The sequence below is a fragment of the Hyaena hyaena genome, unplaced genomic scaffold, assembly GCF_003009895.1.
Source record: "Hyaena hyaena isolate Hyena2069 unplaced genomic scaffold, ASM300989v1 scaffold_7, whole genome shotgun sequence".
NCBI lineage: Eukaryota > Metazoa > Chordata > Mammalia > Carnivora > Hyaenidae > Hyaena > Hyaena hyaena.
In genome coordinates, this window is record NW_024080639.1 from 6402804 (window position 1) to 6419508 (window position 16705).

General features: G+C 47.4%; 1 protein-coding gene across 2 annotated transcripts in view; it reads left to right on the forward strand.

Moving 5' to 3' along the window:
- Positions 1-13382: 13382 nt before the first annotated feature.
- Positions 13383-16705, forward strand: part of N4BP1 (NEDD4 binding protein 1) — a 51900-nt gene continuing 48577 nt past the window's right edge. Inside the window, exon 1 of one of the 2 annotated variants that reach the window (XR_005530094.1) lies at positions 13383-13801. Coding sequence is in view for 1 of the 2 variants with exons in the window: in XM_039241514.1 (XP_039097445.1) it covers positions 13604-13801 (198 nt within the window). In the remaining variant the exon portion in view is untranslated. The remainder of the gene's footprint in view (positions 13802-16705) is intronic. The other variant, XM_039241514.1, reaches the window with a different exon arrangement.

Consider the following 16705-nt stretch of genomic DNA (forward strand, 5'->3'; position numbering starts at 1 on the left):
TTTCCTCCCTAATTTTCCAAGACAAAGGGAACAGATGACTGAAGCAGCACAGCAGAGCAGTGAAGAAGGCAGATGCTGGAGCCAAACTGCCCAGATTCACAATCTCAGCACTGCCAGTTAAGAGCTGTGTGACTTTGATGGGTGGTTCAACCTCTCTGTGCCTCATTTTCTTTATCTCAAAACTGGGAATAACGATAGCACTTCATTCTGGGAGTTGTCAGGAGGGTTAAGTGAGGTAATTGAATGTAGTGTTCTGCAGGCACCTGGGAGATGGTCAGCACCCGGCATTGCCTGCACCCAGGTCAGACTTCCAAGGCTGTGAGAACCATAGGGACAAGTGAGACCCCACTTTGGGCTTTAAGCATATCACAGTTTAATAAGAGAGAGGGAGAGAAAGAGCTAATGGGAAGGCCATCAGAACACCCACGGGGGATAATCATCACCATGTAGCACAGCAAGAGGCGGCTCTCCAGCAATTCCCCATGCAACTCACATTATTTCACCTCTATGCACCTCCCCTCTAACAAAAAGCTGAATATCTTGAGTGACACCACCCACCACCCCACCCAATGAGTCCAGAAGAGGGCACGAGATGGGGGCTGTGGACCTGCTGGGCCCTCTCTTCCAAAAGCCTCTCACAATGTGAGCTGATCACAACATGGGTGACTGCAATGTGTGAAGACACTTGATTTGTACCACAGGGTCCTGAAATGCACACCTGCTACTTCGTATGGCACTGCGATCCATCCCAAAAGTGGAGGAGGAACAGCATGGTGTTTATAGACAGAAGGTGGCAGGTCCTGAATGTGGGCCTGTCTACTCTCAAGGGTGAGTGTAAACAACACATTTTGCTTTGCAGTTACAGTTTACTCTCTGGGTAAGGTGAGCTGGCTCCTCAGTGGGAATTCACAGTACGTCTTCAAGAGACTGGAAACCAGCTCAGCACCCACCAGCTGGGGAGGTGGTGAAAGCAATTATAGTCTTGTACAATGAGCCACTATAGCAGTTAAAGAAAGGACTGAGGTGCAGCATTATTTACAATAGCTGAGATGTAGAAACAACCTAAGTGTCCACCAATGGATAAACGGATAAAGATAATGTGATATATGTATATAATGGGATACTATTGACACATGAGAGCATTATGCTGACTGAAAGAGGTCTGAAAGAGAAAGAAAAACACCATATGATCTCACTTATGTGTGGAATCTAAAAAACAAACAACAACCACAAAAACCAAGCTCAGGGATACAGAGAACAGACTGGTGTTGGATGAGTGGGGCACAGGGGGAGGAGACCAAATAAGTGAAGGATGTCAAAAGGTATAAACTTTCAGCAATAAAATAAGAAAGTCCTGGAAATGTGATGTACAGCTTGGTGATTATAGTTAATAATACCATATTGCATATTTGAAAGTTTCTACCCTCTAAGGGTAGAAAAAGTTCACATCACAAGAAAAAAATTTCTGTAACAATGTATGGTGACAGATGTCAACCAGACGTATCATGGTAACCATTTCACAACATAAACAAATAGCAAATCATATTGTTGTACTCCTGAAGCTAATATAATGGTATTACATCTCAATTAAAAATAAATAAATAGGGGCACCTGGGTGGCTCAGTCACTTGAGTGTACTGATTTTGGCTCAGGTCATGGTCTTGCAGTTCATGAGTTTGAGCCCCTCTGTCAGCACAAAGTTTGCTTGGGATTCTCTCTCTTTCCTTCTCTCTTTGCCCCTCTACCACTCGCTCTCTCAAAATAAATAAATACATTTTTAAAAACTTAAACCTAATAGCTATAGTTACCCCTGGTGAGGAGTCACCAGGCAGATGGGCAACAAAGACAGAGAGCTCTCCCACTAAACGCCTTTCTTTTTACTTGCAGAAAAAAAACACATAACATAAAATTCACCATCTTTATCATTTCCATGTGTACTGTAGTGTTAAGTGTATTCACATGATTATACAATGGCACCGAATACATTTTAATACTTTTTTGAATTGTGGAGCCACATAGCTGTCTTGCTTATTTAAAAATTAACTTTAAAGTCATCATGCCCAGATAATAGGAATAAATAGGATCAATCATCATATTGGAAAAAGAAAGAAGAATGTGTGGTTTGAAATCAGAATGAACTGAATTCAAATCCTTGTCCCTGCTATTTGCTGCACCTGAGTCAAGCTTCTTTAATCCTAAATTTCTTGGGGCTTCTGAGTGGTTCAGTTGGTTAAGCAACAGACTTTTGATTTTCATTTGGTTAAGCATTGGACTCTTGATTTCAGTTCAGGTCATGATCTCATATTTCGTGGGTTCAATCATGCCCCATGTCTGGCTCTGTGTTGTCTGTGAGGAATCTGCTTGGGATTCTCTCTCTCTCTCTCTCTCTCTCTCTCTGCCCCACCCACACATACATGCTCTCTCTCTTTCAAAATAAATAAACTTTTTAAAAAAAATCCTGAGTCTCTCCCTCCTTTAAAATGCACAGAAAGGGGCACCTGGGTGGCTCAGTCAGTTAAGCCTTCGACTTTGGCTCAAGTCATGATCTCATGGTTCGTGGGTTCGAGCCCCACATAGGGCTCTGTGATGACAGCTCAGAGCCTGGAGCCTGTTTCGAATTCCGTGTCTCCCTTTCTCCCCTGCTTATGCTCTCTCTCTCAAAAATAAATAAACACTAAAAAATGAAATTTTTAGATGCACAGAAAAATGGTGCCCCTAAGGCATTGTGGTAAGCGTTAAATGAGAATTCAGAAAGCACCAAGTGCAGTACCTAGCCCAAAGTCAGCTTTCATTTCACACGAACAAGTATTTTTTCACTGCATCCAGAAAAAGGCTGGACAGAGGAGTCCCTCTTGAGCTCCGGCAGTGCTTCATAACCTTTGAAGGACCAGAACGGAGGACGGTGCCTGTTGGAAATCTGCATACCCTGGGGCCCAACCCCACACCCACCCCACCACAGTCTGCTACAGTGGGGCCTGAGCACTCCTCTTCTAACACACCCCTTCATTTAATTCAGAGATAGACCAAAGCTAGGGAACAACTGAGGTAGAAAGCTTCCGTGCTCCTGGACCACACCTCCTGGTCTCCAACTGAAAACCTAAATGGACTTTGTGAGAGGCGCTGGGGAGGCAGCATCTCATCAGACGGGCATGCAGAGTTGCATTCTGGACACAGAGGAGTTCCAGCCTCATCACTGAGACTGCTGAGAAAGAGAGCTTTGGGGAGCAATTTCCCCACATGTGGGACTGGATGGAGGATGTTGCCCTCTGCAGACACCTTGCAACACCTTCTTCTCCACTTACAGCAAAAGCAGAGTGAAAAGTCTCAAATAATTTATCAATCCATTTTATTGAGCCCCTGACAGAGCTCCCCAGCTGCTCCCTTCACACTCGGGATGGATGGCGCTGGGGGGCAGACCCAGTCCCTTTTGGTAAGCCTTTATGTCCCAGAAAAGCATGGCTAAGTGGAGTTGTTGCCCGCTTTCTTTGGTTCCCTCTGAGCCCCTTCCATCCATGGGAGGCTTTTCTGCCAATCATATAGATCCATTTATCTTGCAGCCCCATTCTCGGCCTTGCCACCTCTTCGAAAAAGAGCTGCCTGCCCGATTTCCCCAGGGGATTCCTTCGCGCTCCAGAGTGAGGGAGACTTGAAATCAAGCCTTTTCCACGGTCGGAAGCTGCACTGGCGCCGTCAAGACAGCAGGTGGCGCCCCGGACTTCGGTGGCGGAGACCGGGAGCACGTGAGAAACAGGCTTTCCTGGAGCAGAGGTGTCTGTGCGTGGAGGGGCGCAGTAAATATTTGATAAGGGAGCGAGTGCGCGTCTGAAACGTGAAATCGTTTCCCCTGACGGTGTCTCCCGGTCTAAGCTCCAACGCAGGTAGGAGGGGGAAGGAATGAGAATGTGTCAGCTGGTAGGGCCGCAGCCTCCTCATTGCAGAAATGGGGAACAGCCCAGAGCAGAGGAGGCTCGCCCAGGCACCCTGGAAAAGGGCAGAGCCAAGACTCCTGCGCTGCCGGTTCTTTGGTTGGCCTAGAGCCAGCTCTTACATCCTCAGATGTGGGTCTTCCGAGAGGGCTGCCACTATTAGCACATGTCCCTCCTTACAGGGACGGCGTACAGGGTCCCGAAGCACCAACTCCCATGGGTATTTCCCACACGTGAGTCCGTTACATCCCTTTTCGTGATTCTGACCACTTCTACACACCACCCAAGTTAAGAATCCAGCTAATACATCTTTTGAAATCAACTCACCTTCTAAAGTTAAACATAATTATAAGGGAAATGTTTTATGGCTACAACTGGAAGTCCAGTATTTCTTGCCAAAAACAGGACTCTAAAAATAAATATGTAACAATGACAATTTCTTAAAAGTCCGGCTGTTTTCCATCGAAATGCATCTGCCATTCCCTCAGTGGTGTGTTTTCCACACATTAGGAAAAACTGGGATTCCAGCACTATGTCTGGTGGGAATGTGGAACGAGATGAAGCAAGAAGAAGTGGTGATGGAGAGCCAGAGAGAGAGACGGCCTCACCGCTGACTCCATTGCAGAACAAAGGGAACCCTGACATATTCCATGACCTTCCTGCAGTTCACACAAGCTTCCGGAAACTGCAGTTTCTTTTTACTCTGGGAAGCTGGAGGGGAAGGGTGGAGACCTGGCTTCCCTTGAGCCTGTCCCACCCTGGAGCTCTTACGGAATGCATAAGATAGCATCTCAGGGTGAGGAGGTCCTTACAGGTCACCCAGCCAGTCCCCTGGAGCTGGACTGATCTCCTCTTCCTCACCCTGGGGGGCAGGGGTCGTCTGGCCTCTGCCCCAGCATATTGTCTGCTGTGGAGGCGGCCTAGGGGTGGGGCCAGGGCAAGGACCGCAGGAAAGATGAGTGCGACCTGCGGATGGGGTTGGAGGACGAGGAGGCCCTCCTCTAGACAAGGGTGAGCCTTCTTGTTGAAGAGCTTTGTCCACTCTGGATTGAGTTGTGGGGAAGGAGTCGTGGCTACGGATAATTCACTTCCCCTCTCTGAATCTTGGTTTCTTCATCTGTACAATAAAGAGGGTGGATTAGACGGGGCCATAAGTTAGGGCCAGCCCCAAACACCTCTCCAGGCTACAGTTTGGGACTGTTAGGAGGGGGAGGTGCCCGCTGGCCAATTGTGACTTCCAGAGCATGTAGGAGTTTATAACAGGGCATCCAAAAGTGTCTTCCACGTCTCCAGAGCACAACTGAGAATGGCCAAGCAGGAGAAAGACCTTCCTGCTGTTTGTGTCCTGCAGTTCTCGAATGTGCAAAAGTCATCTGTGCCTTCTTGTCCTGGAGATCTTTAGGTCAATAAAACCCAATTACCAGTCCTGGGCAGTCCCAAACTAGCCTGGTACTTGTCTGGGTGTGGGAGAGTTCAAGGGGAATGAAGGCATGTCTCCACCCTTCCGGATCTTTGGAGAAGTCTTCAATACTACAGACCCATCGTGCCAGTTCTGGCTCTACCCCTTCCTAGTGGTAGAGACTTCAGACAAGATACTTGACCTCCCTAAGTCTCGGTTTCCTCATCTTTAAAATGAGCATAGGGGCGCCTGGGTGGCTTAGTTGGTTAAACGTCCGACTTTCGCTTAGGTCATGATCTCGCGTTCGAGCCCCGCGTCGGGCTCTGTGCTGACTGCCAGCTCAGAGCCTGGAGCCTGTTTCAGTCTGTGACTCCCTCTCTCTCTGACCCTCCCCTGCTCACGCTGCCTCTCTCTCTCCTAGAAATAAATAAAAATTTAAAAATAAATAAATAAATAAAATGAGCATAATAGGAGTGCCTGGATAGCTCAGTCAGTTAAGCGTCCGACTCTTGATCTGAGCTCAGATCATGATCTCACAGTTTGTGGGATCGAATCCCATGTGGGGCTCTGTGCTGACAGTGCAGAACCTGCTTAGGATTTTCTCTCCCTCTCTCTCTGCCCATTCCCTTCTCTCTCTCTCTCTCTCTCTCTCTCTCTCTCCCCCTCTCTTTCTCAAAACAAATAAATAAACTTAAAAAAGTAAAAAATAAAATGGGCTTAATACCTACTTCATGGAGTTGTTTATGGGAGTGGGCATTTGTGTAGAGTCAGCCAATCAATAATTGTGGAAAACATAATGTTCTAAGTGCTGAGTACATAGTCCAGTTCCTTGTATTGGGTCAAACATGCAAGGGACATTTGGAAAAGCAATATATAAATACACACACACACACAGACATTTAGATAGCACGTCTTCCATGCCACAGCAATTCCATCTAATCCTTTCCTCAGTTGTGGTCTCTGTAGTCTTCTGACTGCCCCTCACCACTTGATTTCGGTCCCATGTGGGGGTGACAGCATTCTGTCATTATGTAGACATTACTTTCCTTCTCTTGCTCTTCCAGAAAAATAAACAGACCACCTTAGCCACTGTTATGCTACCTCCCAACTCTCATGTGCTCTCTCAAAAATAAACATTTAAAAATAAATAAATAAATAAGAATGCCCCATACATTATGGGCACTCATATCAGGTATCAAGTTTGTCTGAAATTCCACTGCCCAGGTAGCTCAGACCAAAGGTCCCACAAAGTAGATGCTTTTGGCCACTTTGTCCTAGAAGCATCGGTAGCCAGCCAGGTGTTAGACCTGATTGCAATCCATGCAGCTGAGTATCTGGTGACCTCGTGCAAGTATGAGAACCCCACAGCCCCTTCATGCTGACTCCAACAAGGTTTCACCAACATGAAACTTGATGACAAGAGTGCTGAAGCACTTGCACCCTGAGTTGGAGAATATATTGATCAAGGAGCATTGATCACCTAATGACTTCCCATAACATGTAAAATAAAGTCTAACATTTTTCCAGGGGCTTTTCCCAGGGGCCAAGTCTCAGCCTCAACCCTTCTCCTCCTCTCAGTGCTCACCCAGCTCCAGGCACACAGTCTCCCTTGCTGCTCTGCAAACACACTAACCACTGTCTGCCTAGAAGCTCTTCTCCACAGATATCCCCATGGCTCCCCGACTCCATTCAAATGACTGGTCAAATGTCAGCTCCTCAGAGAGGCTTTCCTTGTCCAGCCCACCTAAATGATTACAAATGCATCTTCTCCATTTCAGAATCCTCATCACTGTTGGGGCACCCTTTTTCTCTATTCTTCATATTTCCATGTGAAGGAGACTAGGCAGATCATCTCTCTTGGCCTATCTCCCTACCTATCACTCCCGCTTACTATGAGAGGATTGAGTTGTCTGATTGATGAGTTTTGGAGAAGATACTGAGCACGTGCTTCTCAGCTGTCTTCTCTTGGGAAGCCAGCCTATCTGCAGAGACAGCATGTTCTTGTCTGCTCTCTGTCTCACAGAAAGGGGCCTCCCCACCTGCCCAGTGGGTAGGGGAAAAAGAGAAGCCCAGAGTGTTCAGCTGTGCCAGTCACTGGACTCTGTCCAGTTCATGAGTAGGGCAATAACCAGCCACATCTTCCATTCAGCATTATCAGTTATAAGTTTATATAACTGTCTAGCTCCTATGTTGGTATGTCAGTTATGAATTTAGATGTGTTTCCTTATCTAGTTCTGCCTGAAAAATTGCCCAAAACTCACTAGCTGAATTAACAATTTACTATTTCACATACATCCATGGGTTGACTAGATGGTTCTTTTGTTTCACAGGTTGTCAGCTGGAATGCTGAACCAGCTGGAAGTGGGAAATGGCCTCACTCACGTGACTGGTATTTGGAATTCTTGCTGGAAGCTCATCTGGGGCCGTCAGCTGGGAACATGGGGACCTTGGCCCTCCTCCACATAGTTGTTTGGGCTTCCTCTTGGCACAGGAATTAGGTTCCATGCAGGACTGTTGCACAAGCAAGTATTCAAAGAGGAAGGAAATAGAAGCTAATAGTCTTCTTAAGAACTGATCTTAGAAATCCTGGAATATCATTTGTACAGATGCTATGGGTGTGCCGTCACAGAGCAGCCCAGATTCCTGATGTAAAGAGCAGTGTGCCCACACAAGAAGAAAAAGCATCATTGAGGGCCATCTTTGGAGACTACCTACCATGGATGGGAATAGAATACTGAGCCCTCTAAATACCCACCACCATTCCCTGGCCTATACCATTCACTCATTCATTGTGTCTTCCCTTTTAGTAAGCTCATGAAAGCAAACACTTTGCTTTGTTTTGATATGTTTTCAGGACTTACTCCCTGCCTGGCACACAGTAGGTATTCTGTAAATATTCATTGAATGAATGAATGAATTAAACAACCAATCATTCAATTGCCCTAAGCAGCCACAGGAAGTTGAACAAGCCAGCACATTTTCTTGGAAAAAGTAAGACTTAAGCTGGGCTTTAAAGACAGGTAGGTGGCATGGCAAGAATGAATTCTATAGATAAGCAGATGAAAAGCAGCAATGGGTAATAGGTAGTCAGTTGCTCAGTCACTTGCTTGGAGGACACACATCTGACCAGGACCCTCTTAACCCATATTGTTATATTCTTAATTTAAACAAGACAACATATCAGAGGGGACCCAGAGAGTTCTCATTAGATTTGTTGTGACTGTGTGTGTGTGTGTGTGTGTGTGTGTGTGTGTGTGTGTCCCACGCAGAAGAGAGGAGACAGAATTCCCATGAGCTCAGCCCCAGGGATAGGGCTTTCCCTGAACTGCTGTGTAGATCAGTGGTTCTTAATAGGGGTGGGTATTTTACACCCTCCCGCCTCCCAGACATTACATACTTTCTGGGGAATTTTGGGTGTTGTCACAAATGGGTGACACTGGCATCCAGAGAGGGTGCCAGGAATGCTGTCCAACATCCTGTAATTCACAGGGTAGGCCACCACAACACAGAATTATCTGGCCCCAAATGTCAACTGTGTCATTGTTGAGAAACCCTGCTGTAAAGGGTGACGGGAAAATACTGTGGATTCAGGCATCTAGGACCTGTCATGTAGTAACACTTGGCCCAGAAACGGTGTTCCCACCTGAGATGACTGAGTTTTACAAACAACTCTCAATGCCACAGCAGCTTAGCAGTGTGAATTAATATCAGAGGAGTTCCAATAATGTGAGCAATAACAACACAGAGGAATTATAAAGGGAACGAAACACAAGACTGGAAGCAGCAGAAGCACCAAGGCTTTTCCACAGCTGAGGAGAAACAAGCCCCCCGTACTTTCATGTTGAGGATTTACCACCAAAATACCTCTCAGATTCCTCCTCTCTGTGTCCACTCCAACCTCCCTGGTCCAATCCACCACCATCTCTCTCCAGGACCAATAACCCCTAAGTGCTCTTTCCAGGTCCACTCTGGGCCTCCAGGCTTCCTCCACCAAGGAAGGGAGGGAGATCTCAGAGCACACATTAAATGGCTCATTTGCTGCTTGAAAACCTAGGAAGGCTTCCCAGTATACTTAAAACAGAAAATCTAACTGGTCATCACGTTCTGGAGGATTAGCCTCATTCTACCTGTGGGTGACCCTCTCCTGCCCCCTCCTCCTCCCTCCCATCTCAGCACTCTCCAGTCATAAAGGCTTGCATGCTGGCCTGTTTTCCATTCCTGAAATACTTTGAGTCATTCCAGCCTCAGGTGACAGCCCCCATGGAGCTGACAGTCTGATGACATCTGGAGATAGACATGAATCAATATATCATGGGCGCCTTGGTGGCTCAGTCAGTTAAGCATCTGACTTCAGCTCAGGTCATGATCTCATAGTTCCTGAGTTCGAGTCCCACATCCGGAGAGCTGGAGCCCCACTTTGGTAAAACACAAGCCCTGGGTGGGGCCTGCTTTCCTCTCTCTCTCTCTCTCTCTGTGCCTCTCGTGGGACTCTCTCCCTCTCCCTCTCTCTCTGCTCCTCACTCACTTGCACCTTGTCTCTCAAAAAAAAAAAAAAAAAATCACACACACATATGTAAAACTGATCCCAGTGTTATGAGCAAGAGGGCACAGTGCCCTCAGGAGCCTGTGACAAGAGGGTTTGACTCATCAGAAAAGCCAGTGAATGAATTCTTGAACAAATGGATCTTGAACTGAGATCTGAGGAAAGAGCAGGAGTTAACTAAGTGAAAAGAAACTGGAGGGGAAAACATCCGCATGCAAATGCCCTGAGGCAGTGTCTGTTAGGCTAGGTGGAGAGAGGAGTAGAGGTGGAGTATGCAGGAGACAGATCTTACAAAGGCTGAAACCTATAACATGGAGTTTGAATTTTATTCTGAGCCTAAGGGGAAGCTCTTGTGGCATTTTAAGAGATTGACTGAAGAAATTTGCAATTTGAGAATATTACCCTGGCTGCACCATCGATATTTGTAAATAATTTCTCCCAACCTTAGAGCAGTTGTAGCTCCTGAAATTTGGAGGGAGGCCAGGAATAATGTGGGGGACACCCCACAGTTGTCAAAGGGAGAGAGGATGGTGGTTTGGACTATTGACAAGGGAGAGGAGAAAAACTGTACAGTTTGAATATATATTAAAAAGCGTGCCTGAAAAAAGAACCCAGAAGACCCACCACCCTAGAGCCCTCCAGTTGGAAGGCACTGTGAGCAGGAGATTGGTTGGCTGGTTGGCTATGCCAAACATTACATATGCAAGCATGTCTGTTTTTGACAGCATCCCAAGGCAAGTAGCACCCAACCTCCTGCTGGTCATGAGAACATATCATCTCTCCTTGCATACTTTTGCACAAGGGCAGAAACAAGGGTTGGTTGCAGATAAAGGTTTATGACATAGCACGTATGAACACCCCAGCACAGAGTCAGACTGCCTGGATTCAAATTCCTATTCTCACCACTTCACTTACCAGCTCTGTGAAACATTCCCAGATCTCTACATGCTTCTATGTCTTCACCTTTAAAATAGGAGTGATAATAATAGCAACCGCCAGTGGCATTTTAAAAGGTGAATAAACACTTTCTGCCCCTCCTGCGTTCAAAACTGAGAAATAAAAGCAGGCGTTAGACAGGCAGAGATCAAAATGTCATCTTTATTACTGACAAAGCTGGACTGGAGGATGTGGCTGAAGTGGAAATACTTCACCCAGTCACTGACACAGTGAGCAACCGCAGATGCAGACGGCAGACAATAACATACCCTCTCTGAAAGCCACTGGTCTGTGGCATCAGATAAGTCGTCCTCCTGCCCTGGGGAAGAGTAAGGGAGAGGCAGATGGAAGTTGGATGTGCTCCTCCATGCCTGGCCCTGCTGGAGGAGAGAGCAGGAATCCACCCCCCCCCCCACCTCGAGAAAATAGGTGAAGGGGAAATAAGTGATTACCTCGATACTGGTTCATGTGATTGTTATGAATATTAGAAAAAATAGGTAAAGTGTTCAGAATATAGAATCCATAAAGATCTCATCCTTGGCATCAGTTGTTTTGGGCTGGTCAGACTAGCCAAGCCAGGCAAGGCTGGCCAACTGAGGAAAGTTGTGGTTTGAAAATTGCAGGAAGCAAGGGAGTTTCTTAAAAAGGGGATTTCTCTCCTTCCCTCTCTCTCCTAGTTCCCTACACTCAGGAAACCTTGAGAGTTCCCTAAAGGGAAATGCTGACCAGATAATGAACTGGCAAGTCTTTTAAACAAGGGAAAAACCCAACAGCTGCATCGCTGGTAATACACCAACCCAGTGACTTATGAACACAGTATAATGGCCTAGCTTTCTTTTACGGTTGTGTGTGTATGCACAACTTTTGTTGGTGCAGGGTGAGTTTTTGTTGGGGGAGGGGAAGGAGCTTTGTGTGGTTTTCAAGGCAGCCTCTCCTCACCCTTTACAATTAAGCAATTAAGAATCACCAGCCAGGAAGTCACTGGGAACAAACAGGAACAGCCCTGGGGAAAGCCTCCTCCAATCACTGAACAATAGCAGTTCCATTTAAGGTAAGTGCAACAAAAAGACAGGAAATAACAAGTGTTGACTCTGGCTCTGGGCGTAGTCCATCAGCAAGGCCATCCTCACCACATGACCTGCCTCAGCCAATCTCAGGTCACCTACCTGCCAGGGGAAGGCTGCAGGTTGGGTAGACACCGGTGGACAAGCCCAGGAGAGAAGGAAGTTGTTGGTCTGTGAGACTAGTGGTTCTCCTCCCAGGGCTGAGTCATCTCTCACTGGGGCACTAGGGAACCACACCTGCCTTAAGTTTCTGAGACAGATGGAAAACCCCAACAGCCTGGATCCCTAAGAGGTTTTACCTTGGGTAATCCCTCTTACCAAGGCTATTCACCTTTGGCATTTCCAATTGTAACGTCTTTAGATCCCCTTATTTCTCCTCAAGGGGAAATCTACAAACATGGAGGGGGCTACCAGGCCCAGAGGTTCAACATGGCTGTATAATCTATACAAAGCTTTTCCATGAAAATGGAACCTTAAACATATTGCTAATTTATCAACAGTAATAGCTAATGCTTAGTGATCACTTACTGTGTCCAGGTACTGTTGTAATTTTCGCAATAGGAGATACTATCGTCCACATTTCACAGATAAGGAATTAAGTCATAGAAAAGTTAAGTAATATTCTCATGACCCTTATCTATCTACTATATTCAGGACATCTAGCCCAGAGAAAGGAAACCAACGTTTTATCTTACACAATGTTTTTATAGACTTGGAGAATGTAAGATCTGGAAAAGCCTTTTAACATAACTTAGTGCAACCCCTGATGATGGGATGAGAAAACAGAGCTGGAGAGGAGTCAGGGTGGGTTTGTTCAAGTCCCACAGTAAAATGGAGGAACCCTCTAATCCCAGACTCTACTGTAACACACCCCCTTCCTTCACTCCCAGAAGAAATCACTCTCCTGAATTTTTAAAATCATTTCTTTGTTCTTCAATTCTCCGTACTTTTTATTCCCACTTTCTTCTCTTTTTGTTACCATTTTTACTGAAAGAACAAGAAATAGTAAAGAAAAGGGAATAATGTAAAGGGAAAGAGAAGATGGATACAGAGATTAAGACAGAAAGAAGGGAGGGTGGGAGATATGGAGAGAGGGATGAAGGAAGAAAAGGAAGAAAGGTAGGAATGAAGCTAAGGAAAGAAAACTCTCTGCCTATCAATTACTGAGAAGCTGGAAAACTCAATTGCTACAGCCCTAGTTTGGGCTTCAAGATAACTAAAGACAAACCAAATCCCTCTTGACACTGATTCAATACCAACAACTAGCTCAGAGGCTCAGTTTACCCATCTGTAAAACCAAAGATTCAACGTCCATCGAGTCCCGGAAAGCGTTGGGCCCTCACCAAAGAAAGCCGCCCAAGCCCCTCTCCGTAGCCGTCGCCCTGCCCTCAATAATCATGGCGACCGCGCGTGACGTAGAGTTCCGTCGCCTCTGCCCTCCCTGGGGGCGGCGAGCAGCAATGACGGCGGTGGGCAGGGCGCATGCGCGGCAGCGGGGCCCGGCCCGCAGCGGCGGCGGCGAAGGGGCGGAGGGGTTCTCTACCCGCAGTAGCCAAGCTGCGGCGGCCGTGTCGGTATGGTGTAGCTGGGCCTGCGGGCAGGCGGCGGGGCGCGGGCGGGGGCGAGGCGGCCGCGAGGGCCGACGCCGCCTGACTGGCTCCCGGGTTGCGGCAGCACGCTGAGGGGGCGTCGCCGCCGCCGGCCCCCGGCGCCGCCGCGGGAGGCCGCACCCGCCATGGCGGCCCGGGCGGTGCTGGACGAATTCACGGCGCCCGCGGAGAAGGCGGCGCTGCTGGAGCGGAGCCGCGGCCGCATCGAAGGCCTGTTCGGTGTGAGCCTGGCGGTGCTCGGCGCGCTCGGGGCCGAGGAACCGCTGCCCGCGCGCATCTGGCTGCAGCTCCGCGGGGCGCAGGAGGCGGTGCACAGCGCCAAGGTGAGTCCCGCCGCCGCCGCCCCCGCCCGCCTTCTGCCCCCGCGGCCTCGTTTAGGCCGGGCTCCCAGGGCGCCCCCTCCCCTTTCCTCCCTGCTCTCCGTGTGGTACGCAGCGAAGCGCCGTGGTTAAGAGCGCAGTCTCCGGAGTCTTCGGACCTGCGTTCTCAGCTCTCGAGCCATGTGACCTTAGGCTAGCGGTTCAGTCCCGGAACGCCTCAGTTTCCCCAATTGTAAAGTGGCGGGGAAGAAAGTACCTCTCTCGGAGGGCTGTCGCGAGGTTTGGAGTAGGTGGTGGTGTAAAGCGCAGAGCGCCGTGGCTGGCCCGGAGTGAGCGCGCTGCGAATGTTGCCTGTTATCTCCCCCCCGCCCTCGAGATGGTGCGCGCGGGGCCTGCTGGCTAGGCCCGCAGCCTCCGTGTCCGCCACCTCCGCCACCTTTCTCTTCCCAGGCTTCCAGTACAGGGGCTCTGAACTTTTTGGGGATTTCAGCCCCTTTTGAGAAACTGAGAAAACTCTAATAGTAGTAAAATACGCAGAATACCAAGAAGAGATAGGGATGTTTAAAAATAGTGGTAAAAAGGATTATTCCTTGGATTGACGGTTACACCTATTTAATGGTTATAGCTCGTAGGACGTTATGCAGAACACTTCATAAGGTTTACCTACTGCAGCCCTTAAAAACTCCAGTGAGATAGGTTTTATTATCTTCCTCTCTCTAAATTACCAGCTGGGGAAACTGAAACTCTGCAAGTGGTGACTCACCTTCTCTCAAAATCAGCACTTGAGGCTTATACCTACGCAACACCTTCAACTACTCCCCTTCCTCCCAGAGCCAGGAAACGATAACAAAGCGCATATGCCCTCCTCCCAGGCATCCAGGTTTCTCCAGGTCTTTCCATCCAGTAAGTGGGGGAGCCGGGATTCAGACTTAGGGCCCTTGTTCTTGATACCTGTCTCCCAGATGATGAGCCCTCTGGCTGGGGAGAAAGTGATCCTTTTTCTGGCATCCTACTTCAGGAATTTCACAGTGCTTTCAGAGAATTGGATCTGCTGTGACTCCTCTCTCAAATTAAAGAAAAAAAGCCTAGATGCTTCTTGTTTTAATATCTTCGGAGAATAGAGGACACTTAACTGTGTGATCTTTCTCCACAGCGTAACTTAATACACTGTAGATGTTGAATCAAATTTGCTTTCCTGTGCTTATTTTTTTCCCTGACTTTTAATTTTTAACCTGTTCCCAAGTCCCTTCATTTTTTTTCTCCCCACCTACCAAATTTCTTAACACTCACCAGGGCTAAAAAGTGTGACATAACTAAGTCTTACTAATGTCTCTGAAAATCTCTTATATGCACTCATTTCTTTCTTGCCTTTGCTGCAGTTAAGCCCTTCATTCTAGGTATGTGCCCCTCCCTTCACTGCCCTCACCCATTCCTTCCTCTCACCCTCCCTCCTTTCATTACACTGACCCTTTGAGGGGAAATCATTTTCTTGCTCTGGGACCTCCTGTTGCCTATCTCTTTCACTACAAACTCCTGGAGATTTACAAAACATTTACTGATCCAGTCCCACCTTATTTTCCCAATTCTCTGCCATACCAACTCTCAAGCTACCACTGTTGTCTGACGCGTCTCACTGCTTTTACTGTGTGTTTCACCTCCCCATTCAGCTTTACTCAAGACTCAGCCCAAATGTAGAAAGTACTTCTTTTGCTGTACAAAAAAAACCTGGCATGTTCTGCCAGACCCTCCCAACTCCAGTTCTCTGGCCTGTCCTGCCACACGGTTTAGCACAAGTTCTCTGGAAAAGGTGTGTCTTACAGTATCTTGGTAGTAGGTGTCACCCGCCCATTTATGTTTGGGACCTGTGTTACTCATAATCCAGTCCTCCTACTTGTAAGAAATCCTTTTTCTTTTCCTTTGAGACTCATGGGTAAGGGTTGAATGCCACAGTTACATTCTTTTGAGCAAGAGAAAACCATTAACTTACTAGGAAGGCAGACTTCAACATCTATAATATTTTAAGTTGTGGAGAAGTTTTGGGGGAAGGAAGATTTTATTTTATTACTATTATTTTTTTTATTTTTAGTGAGTACGAGCAGGGTAGAGGGGCAGAGAGAGAAAGAATCTCAAGCAGGCTCCACCCTAAGCACAGAGCCTGATGAGGGACTTGATCCCACAACTCTGAGATCATGACCTGAGCAGAAATCAGAAGTTGGAGGCTCTACCGGTTGAGCCATCCAGGCGCCCCAGGAAGATTAAGAGTAAATAAGAATTTACTCTGGCTGGTAGACTCTCTGATTAAGATAAGATGAGACAACTGTTCTGGGTCTCTTCAGGCAGTTTACTTGGTTTTCCTGCTTTTAAAATGTTAAATCATGGGGTGGCTTGGTTAAGCAACCGACTCTTGGTTTCTGCACAGGTCACGATTTCACAGTTGTGAGATTGAGCCCCACATTCTTTCTATGCTGGGCCTGGAGCCTGTTTGGGATTCCTACTCTTCCCTTCTCTCTCTGCCTCTCCCCTGCATGCGTGTGTATACTGTCTCTCTCTAAACAAATATTTTAAGATGTTAAATCACTGTATTTAGCTCATGCTAGAGTAGAGGAGAATATGGAGGTTTAGTTCGTTAGGGTTCTATTGGCCAGAGAGAAAGGGGCGCCAGGTAGAAAGATAATGTCCTGGGAGGTTAAAAAAAAAGGGGGGGGGGGATTTGTTGGCGGAAGCAGCACCTGAGCTGGGCCTTGAAGAGCCATCAAGATTCCCAGATGGAGGTAATTTTACGCAAAAGGCTAGAAGCCCCAAAACATGTGGAGTGTCTTGGTAGGAAGTGTTAGAGCCTCAAGGGACCCAAATGCCAGGTTAAGGCATTGGGCCTTACTCAGTAAGGAGTCAGTGAGGATTTTTGAA